This window comes from Dermacentor albipictus, chromosome 4 (assembly GCF_038994185.2).
Source record: "Dermacentor albipictus isolate Rhodes 1998 colony chromosome 4, USDA_Dalb.pri_finalv2, whole genome shotgun sequence".
Taxonomy (NCBI): Eukaryota; Metazoa; Arthropoda; class Arachnida; order Ixodida; family Ixodidae; genus Dermacentor; species Dermacentor albipictus.
Window position 1 is genome coordinate 48,675,234 of NC_091824.1, and position 9,444 is coordinate 48,684,677.

Below are 9,444 nucleotides of genomic sequence, written 5' to 3' on the forward strand. Positions count from 1 at the left end.
GGTAATCCAGTAACGTTGGCCTTGAAGCTTCCACACCAGCCTGCCGTGACCTTATATGAATTTTGGCGGAGTCTGTTCGGATTTAGTTAAAAACTTTATCGGTAAATATCGACCACGATATTATTATAAAAAGACGGAATTAAGAAATCCTCGAGAAATTTTGACCGCGCGAGAAGTGCCAGGAAATGCTTCTTCAGTGACGTCACACCGACGTATGCCGGCACTTCAATTTAAACTAAAGTGCGGGGTTTGACGACCTGAAACTACATGGTACGCGAGCCTGTCTTTTTTTTTCCCATTTTGAGCCGATTAGGAATGTAGCAGTCGCGATTAGGAACGAACCCGCAACCTCTTTCTCAGCAGCGTAATGACGTAGCCACTGAAGTAAAGCAATAAACTGGGCTTGTTGGCGTTCATTAATAATAAGCATGATTGAATTGTGGAGTTTTACGTGTTAAACCACGATTTCATCATGAGGCACGCCGTAATGGGGGATTCCGGATGATGAGAAACTTTATTTATCCCTCTTTAAAGGGAAGGGGGCAATGGAATAGAGGGTGGGGGAGGAACTACTTGAAGTAGGGCTCCTTTATCCTCTCAGACCACTCCAGGATGGCCTCCTGAAGATCGGGCCTGGAGCTGCGCAAGGCAGCCTCCCACTGCTCCTCACTAGATATTAATTGCTTGAGGAAAGAGGGAAGGGGGTGCTGATTAATTTCGACCACCTGGAGATCTTTAACGTGCCCCCAATGCACGTGACACGGGCGTTCTCGCATTTCGCCCCCATCGAAAGGCGGCCGCCGCGGACGGGGTTCGATCCCGCGACCTCGTGCTTAGCAGTTCAACACCATAGCCGCGAAGCTACCACGGCGGGTCATTATAGCCAGTGATGCGACGCTAATCACGGTAAATAACACAAACAGACACACCACACAGGACGAGAGAGCGCAACGTGTATTGTCAACGTGTACTTCCACATCCCAGCTGCTCACATCTTTTTGTTCGTCTTGTTAGCTGGCGCGTATTGGCGACCGGCCACTTTGGGAGCAGACAGTCCTGGAACGCCGACCTATGCAGTCGTCACACCAGAAAGCAGTCAAGGCACTCTCGAAACTTTTGCGTTCGAGTGGCCTAATGGAGAGATTGCATTTGTCATCGACGTTCACGACCTTCCCTATCTTTCTTTTTTTTTCGTTTGTTTACTTTTTCTCTCCGCTGTTCTTTCGGGCTTTCATTTCCCCTTACCTTTCCCCCAATGCAGGGTAGCAAACCAAAATCTTACCCGGTTAACCTTGTGGGGTCTACGGGTCTCACAGGAGTACCGACCACCGCGGGTTCGAGCTTAGCGAGCCACAGGGCTGCGTCAGCCGTCAGCCTCTAGCGCCGCTGCGCGCGAGCTCAGGCCACAAGGGGCTACCGAGCGACGCACGCAAAAACACAGTATTGCCCTAAAATTAAGGAAACCGTTAATTGTCTCCAACGGCACCCAACACTGCACAAACGCCCAGTCCCGGGACGGCGGGGAACCAAAGGGGTCCCGCACCAAGGGCGAAAAATACAGCTAGGGGCGCCTGTAGCACGTCGCTGCGAGAGCACAGGCTCAAGCTGGGACGCGCCGCTAGGAAAAGTCCCGGCGGCTATGCTACTTGCTCTCGCGATAACCACTGGGCCAACTCGCGAGAGCTCGGGCAATCTCCTTCGGCTTGGGCCTCCGATGAGTGCGGCTCGGCGTGGTACGACCTCGCGCGAGCACTAGGCACCCGTTCTTCGGCTTAGCGTCGGGATAGGAAACAACACGAGGTACGCGCTCCCCGCACGGGCAAAGGCACCGTGCGTGAGTTCAATCCTAGTCACAAAGGTGTCGGCGGAGAGAAGTGGTTCTTGAAGGGGTAAGGAAAGGTTGACGCTGTTTTCTGCAGCCCTTGCGGGAGCACGGCTCAGCGTCAACGGGGGTGGGGGGGGGGGGGGATAGTGGGAGCAAAGGAGATAGGAGAGTAGAGGGTTAAAGGGTCGCCATGGCAGCGGATGAGCAGTCCGGCAGGAAGGGCCCAGTGGGCCCGGTAGGATTGGTGATCTGGTGAAAGGCCAGGGAGCGGTGATCCAGCAGGAGCCAGATGATTGGGGCAGTTCGAGTAGCCTAGAGTGGTTTGGGTAGCCGTGAGGCTATCCGTCTTTGCAGAAAATCCTAGAGTCTCGCCGAGAGCCCCGACGAGTCGAGGTACTCAACGACACTCAGGAGGGCTGGTAGCTCGCTACGACCAGGGAAGAGGATGTCTTCCTGTCGTGTAGAAGGAAGCCCCAGTCGTCGGAACTCCTGCAGGAGACGGTCACGCTGCTGCAGGTAGGCAGGGCAGGCCAGCAGGAGGTGCTCCAGGGTCTCGGGCTCCCCACAGGAGGCACAGGCTGGAGAGGCGATGAGGCCGTGCCGGTGGCGGCGAGCACCCGTCCAACAGCAGCCAATCCTCAGTCGCAGAAGGAGGGAGGTCTCCCTGCGTGCGAGGCCGCGCTGTGGAAGTGGTCGCGGAGGGCGGCCCAAGGACATCCGCTTGTCCGGATGGCAGGCCAGCAGATGGCGCCGAAGCCTGTGGCATGTGAAATCACTGGCTGTCACTGCCAGGCTGGGCGGGACCACGCAGTGGTGGGCACGCTTTGCCAGTGCATCTGCTTCCTCGTTGCCCGGTATCCCTACGTGGGCTGGAAGCCAGTGCAGGGATACTGAGCAGCCCGCCTCCTGGAGCGCCATCAGCCTTGACGAGAGCAGGGCAACCCCGAGGCTGGCCCTTTCTGGTCTCTGCAGGCTGAGGAGTGCCGCCTTGGAGTCGCAGTAGATGGTCACTGGGGTCACTGGCAGCTCCTCTGCGAGTAAGTCCACAGCCAGGTGAAGGCCTGCAACCTCTGCCGCTGTTGACGTCGCATGGTTGGGGAGGCGACACTGCTTGCTCTTCCCCAAAGCGGGCACCACGCAGGCCGCAGTCGACGAGCCTGTGTCCGGCATTACCGAGCCGTCAACGTAGATCTGCAGGTTTACACCGTGGTCCTCATGCAGGAGGGAAGCAGCCGTCTGTTGAAGGGCACAAGTTGCGGAGCGCCGTTTGGAAACGCCGGGCAGCTCTGTGGTGATGGGTATGGGCGGTCTCTGGGGAGGAGGCAGTTGTGCGTTGTTCGCTGGAGGCCTCCCAATCACCTCTTCGTACAGCCCACAGAGTCTGCCCATCTGTGAATGGGGCCGCGAGCGCAGTCGGGAGAGCAGGGCACTGCCGTCTGGTCCATGGTGGAGGCGGTCAACATGGCGTAGCCCCTGCTGTAGGAGGAGGAGTGACAGGGGCCATGCTCCCGCCTCGGCCAAGGTTGCAGCGACTTGGGAGCTGCGGGGAGCGCCCAGGCAGAGCCTAATCGCGGCCCGATGCTGCAGCTCCAGCTTCTTGAGACGGGCTAGTGGTAGTGCCACGAGTGGGAGGGCGTACCGCAGGCGTGAGGTGGCTGCTGCATCGTACAGCCGTAGTGCCCACCCAGTGGTACAGCCCTGTCCTCGGGAAAGAAGCTGGGAGACTGCCTTGCGGACACGGAGGACCTGGACATGCAGGGTCTTGACAGCAGGCAGCCAGGACAGTCGGTGATCAATGCGCAGCCCCAGGTACGTCACTGCAGTGCTCCAGGGTAACTGGACGCCTTCCAGGTGGAGCCGGGGTGCTGTGCGGCGGGCGGCTGCTCTTGGGTGGAGCAGCATGGCCTCCGTCTTCCTTGCCGAGATGGCAAGGCCAATGCTGCTCAGGTAAGCAGCGGCGGTGTCAAGAGCTCGTTGCAGGGCTGAGCGCGCGCTGCGGTGGTTGTGTGGTGGGCTTCGCACCCACAGGGCGATGTCGTCCGCGTAGATGGAGGCACTCACCGGATAGTCGGGGTCGATCGGCAGGGCAGCAGGAAGCCGGGCCAGGGCCAGGTTGAACAGGAAAGGGCTCACCACTGACCCTTGTGGCACGCCCGCTGCCACCGGCCGAGGGGAGCTCTTCGATCGGCCCACTCGTACCCTGAGGGTGCGTTCCTCTAGGAACGACGAGATGAACCGCCGCAGATTCCCGTTGATGCCAAGTAGGTCCAGGGCCTGCTGAACGACTGGGTGGGGCAGGCAGTCGAAGGCCCCCTTGATGTCGATAAGCACCAGGAGCACGGCGTCACCGCAGGCCTTGGCCTCTTCCAGCGTGGAGACCACATCCGCGATGGAGTCCGCGGTGCATCGGCGCCGCCGGAACCCCGTCTGCTCATCGGCCAGGAAGCCACGGGCACGGGCCACCCAGTCCAGTCGGACCAAAGCAATGGCCTCCATCACCTTACAGGAGGCGGAAGTGAGGGAGACCGGCCGGTAGGAGCTCACGTTTCCAACCGGCTTTCCGGCCTTCAGGATGGGGGCCACGATGGCTGTGCGCCATTGCTCCGGCACCTGCCCTGACCTCCAGATGTCGTTATAGCAGTCGAGCAGGCGCTGCTGCTCGCTGGCGGCCAGGTTGCGGAGCATTTGGGTCGTCACTCCGTCGGCTCCTGGTGCGCTGCGGCGCTTCCCCCTCTTCAGGGCCACTTGGAGCTCTCTTTCTCTCTTTCCGGTACCGGCTCTCTTTCTCCCCAAGGAGAAAGAGAGCCGGTACCGTCGCGGCAGTAGCCACCAGGGGCCACCCCGTGACGTCACTAGCTCCGCCCTCACCACGAACCATCGCGAGTGGAGCGCCACCGCTAAAAACCGGCTCGGAGCAAGGGCGACGTGGCTTGGATTACAGACATGGGTGAAATGCGCCCGCGCAATGGCGCGTCGAATTCCCCAAATCCCCACAACCTCCCTGCCTTTCCCATCGCGTTTATCTCTCTGTCTCTCTGGTAAGCCTTTGCATCTGCACGTGCTCAATTCAATATGCAGCCCATATAAGGGCAACGTTTCAGTTTGCGCTTTCTCGTCCCATGTGGTGAGTCTGTTATTTACCTTGATTAGTGCGTGGCTCGATCGTTTGCAGCCGAATTACTCGTAACAGTCGCCACTTAATTGCGTGTGGTTTTTCTCCTTGTAAGACTCCAATACGCGTCCTCATCACTTCATACGCGAACAGAAACCCACATTCGACAACTTCGAATCGAGAAGTGCTGACTCGAGTACGAGTCGAACGGCAAACAATATTCGATTCGTATTCAGATTTTCGAATATTCGCGTGCCCCTATGCAATACTATTTTGCTATAGCTGCCGCAAGCTGATTTTTTTCGTTAGAGGGGGGGGGGCGGTGCGGGGGCGTAAGGAGGAAGAAATGTTGCCTCCAAACCGTACCTCCCCCTCCTCCCCAGCCACCCTGAAGCTGGGTGAGGGTTTGATGGTTTCAAAACAGCGCACTAGGAAATTTGCAAGTAAGGATGGGGCCATACGAAAGGCAAGGGCAACGAGACATAAAATCATTGTTTGATGATGATGATGATGATCATCATCATCATCATCATCATGATCGCAAACATATGGCATGCCCCCCGAATACTGTCTCTCCCACTTTTCCCTATAAAAAAAATAGTAAACGAGCTGTTGACGGCAGTTCCGCGCGCTATGTCTACACCGTATCCAGCTTTGAACCCCGCAGTCGCGCACGCTTTCTCTCCTTCCGTTACAGTGCTGTTGACTCCCGGAATTTTTGTCACGTGCGCGCTTTGCCCCGCCATGCCAAAAATCTCAAAACAAACATAGCGTGGTATATATGTATATATATATATATATCGCGCCCGCTTCGTCCGCTCGTGCGTATAGTCTGCGCCTCTATATCATACATTCCATCCCGTGCCACACCTGCAGCTGGAAGCGACATGCAGGATATGGCGAGTGACGTGCGTATACACGCCGCTTTTCCTCTGTCGTGGGCGCGCACACCGCTCCCGTTTGGTTGTGCCTTCTTTCTCTTTGCGGCACACACACATGCCCACGCGCTGCTGCCGGTTTCCGCCTTGTGTATCGGCCATCTCTGCTCCCGCGCTTGCCGCGTGCAGGCACCGACTGAACCTTCTGGCGGAACAAGCAACACGTCACGAAGGAAAAAAAAAGAGAGAGAGATAGAACTAAGAGAAAGACACTGTGTTGCCGCCAATGCATAAACATGCCTCTCGGCACCTTTTCCCGTGGGATGGGCGCGCGTGGAGATTGTTTCCTCCGTGCCTCTTCGCATGATGCCAGCTCGCATTGTATAAGCATCATGCACCCTCGCAAATTTCCTGGCGTTCGAGAAAAGCTTACGTATGTAGGGGTCATAATTAAGTCTGAACAATTAATGCCTTGCATTCAGTTTTTTTTTATTCTTTGAAATACAGCATGGTGCTGTTGTAAAAGTGTTCTCTTATGACTTAAAATTATAGATATGTTTGCAGATTACACGGTTAGTTCAAAGACAATTATAAAAGAACCTCGTGCCGCTCCGCTTGCTGAAACGAGTCAGTCGTACACTGGAACGCATGCGAGATCGGCGCCAACCTCAGCATCGACGTTATCAATGCTTCCATGATGTCGGCAGGTCGAAACTGACGTCCGTGAGAGAAAAAAGAAAGGCTACGAGGACACCTAAACAATTGTTATTGTGTGTCACTACGAGAGCATTACTTGTCGCTGACTGTGTCGCTGAGTTTAGTGTTGCGGCGAAACGTTGCCGACTTCAGTGCTGATCCGCGTCATGTTTCCGACTGCATAATGTAGCTGCGAATGATGTCGCAAGCCGACAGACCGGCTATATTGCGATCTCTCGGCTGAGTTTTATTCGCGCAGTGCTCAATAAAATAGTGTTTCACGCACATCGCGTTGAGTGTTCTTTCTCGACGGCACCCGGCCCTTTCCAGCACGATGGCACCGCTATGCCGAGCGCTGACAGTATACTTTTCCGAGCACCACCATGGTGTTGACACTATACATTTATTCATCGGGGTTCGTATATGCTAACTCCACCTCATACTCTGGGGAGATATATTCGTCGTCCGACGGGTATATACCTGAAGCGCGTTGCATCTTATTCGTCGTCCACGGGCCCCGGCGACGGCGTCTGCTGGTCCAAGAAGGGTACGTACTGGTTTGGGCTAGTTGGTTAAAATTCACGATCAATGTTATTGCGCTTGTGTCTGTCGTTCCCCGGTCCTCGTTCCGGGAGGTGCGCAAATAACATTGACGATCATGTGCTCCAAGTTGCTCGACAGTGGCATGGCCTTGCGCGATCGAGTAGTATGTCGACGCGTATACCTTACTTCGTGCGCTGTGCGTGACATGTTCTCGATCGCCAGGTCGATGCCTCGAGAAGCGGCGATAGCGTTGTCGGGGTCTGGGCGGGGCGGGGTCGCACGTTGCCTCGCTGCAGCCGCTGCAGCTCGCCGTGCTCGCTCCGCAGCCGCTCGCTCTGCCTTTCGCGTTGTCGTGAAAGGCAGAGCGAGCGTTGTCGTGTGGTGAGCGTTGTTTCGTTGCAGCAGCTCGGCTTCCCACGTTTCGCTGCGTTGCGATCGTCTCGTACTTCGTCGGCAGTGGACTATGGCACCTCCGGCCACGCTTTGCTGTCTCGCCTGATTGCGTAGGTGCGGGCCATTCAACTTTGGACGACGAAGACTCCGTAACGCCGCCACTGACGCCATAGTGTTCCTGTATGGCGCCATAGAGTTACTGTATATGCTACCGCAGGTAGCATATACATATGCCATACCTGCGGTAGCATATACAGTAACTCTATGGCGCCACTCCCGTCGGCGCCATCTAGTGAATCGTCCAACAGGCAGAGCCTGCAGCCGCGTGCCCAGCCTCGAATATATTCGTCACTCGCACGTTGCATGCGGTGGCGTGATGCAACGGTGGCGCATGGGTTAGCGCGCTTGGCTACGGAGCGGTAGCAGTGGCAGTGGGCCACAGGGTCGAATCCTCGCCCTGACCCCTTTTCCTCTTTCTTTAGGTGAAGATGACGTAACTTGTGTGCCGTTTTTCTGCCGCGGCTTTCTGATGACGGCGGGGTCGTACAATGAGCGAAGTAATGCCCTCGCATTGAAGCGCGCGCCGCCCTCCTCATTGCTTGTAAGATAAGCGTTGCTTATAAAAATTAAATTATGGGGTTTTAGGTGCCAAAACCACTTTCTGATTATGAGGCACGCCGTAGTGGGGGACTCCGGAAATTTCGACCACCTGGGGTTCTTTAACGTGCATATAAATCTAAGTACACGGGTGTTTTCGCATTTCGCCCCCATAGAAATGCGGCCGCCGTGGCCGGGATTCGATCCCGCGACCTCGTGCTCAGCAGCCCAACACCATAGCCACTGAGCAACCACGGCGGGTGTTGTTTATAAAATGTCCCTATCGTGTGGAAAGTGATATGGGAACCAGACGGGGAGGTGTGTTAACGACTGTTTGAAGGACGCACAGCTAGGTGCAGGCTTTGGTGGGATCACAGGCTTTGGCGGGATCACGCCATCTTGCTCCACTGCAGACGATGCCCGTTGTATGCTCTTATACTTCACAGCACCCGTGTTCCTGGGAAATACAAAGCGGGAAAATTCATATTAATACGTGAAGCTTTATCAAATACCCCTGCCGTGCGTAACACGACAGGGGCGACATGCCTCCCAGATGACACGCGCTAATCTGGCGCCACCTCGTAGGCATCGTCGCCGCACTACGCTTTTCTTCTAACGCTTTCGCCATACCCTCCTCCTTTGCATTCCGCCTCCTGGTTCCGCTGCGCCCTCCTCCTCCGCCTTCCTCCTCGCGTCCTTCATCTCCGCTGCGCTCCGCGCTCGCTCTTTCATCCGTCGTTGGGCTCGGTTACGCCGACGCTCGCCGCAGGAACGGGCGCTGCGCTCCAAGATATCCATCAGCGGGCCCATGCGACACGCATTGTAAAGATTACGCCTCCCGCTTCCGATGACCCTGGTACCGGCAGAGCACATAAGGCGCTCTGCGAAGCGTCAAACCTTATTTTGCATGTGCCCCATGTGAAGCGGGCCAACCGCTGGCAACAAAATCATTGCCGCTTTGCAATTATGTACTCTGTATCGGCTGCTATGAACACGTTTGGGCGGGAGTTTAGGCGGCATTTAAACGGGGGATTCACACGAAGGAGCGGCGTGACATGTGCGTCCGATGGAACTTATAAATCGGTGGCATGTTTCTCGAAATACCCGCCGAGGTGGCGTAGTGTCACTGGCGTTTCGCTGCCAAGCCCGAGCGCGCGGGTTCGTATCCCAACCGCGGCTGGCCGTATTTCGATGGAGGCGAAAGGAAAACGCGCCCGTGTGCCATGCATTGTGTGCACTTTAGGGAAACCCAGATGGTCAAAATTATTCCCGAGACCCCCCTCCCCCCCCCCCCCACACACACAACGGCGTGCTTTATAGTCGTGTCGTGGTCTTCTCATGCAAAACCTCAGAATGTAACGTGTTATCGAAATAAACAATTGGTAGTATACGCGTTCGTC

At 56.3% G+C, this 9,444-nt stretch overlaps 1 protein-coding gene across 1 annotated transcript; it reads right to left on the bottom strand.

The window, feature by feature from the left end:
* Window positions 1-2,185: 2,185 nt before the first annotated feature.
* On the bottom strand, window positions 2,186-4,510 carry LOC135915377 (uncharacterized). The gene has a single exon (XM_065448410.2). The coding sequence runs from the start codon at window positions 4,508-4,510 to the stop codon at window positions 2,186-2,188; it is 2,325 nt and encodes a 774-aa protein (XP_065304482.2).
* Window positions 4,511-9,444: the final 4,934 nt, after the last annotated feature.

Bases quoted from the DNA above. Each gene is read 5' to 3' on its own strand.
- LOC135915377 (XM_065448410.2), bottom strand. From the start codon at position 4,510: ATGCTCCGCAACCTGGCCGCCAGCGAGCAGCAGCGCCTGCTCGACTGC.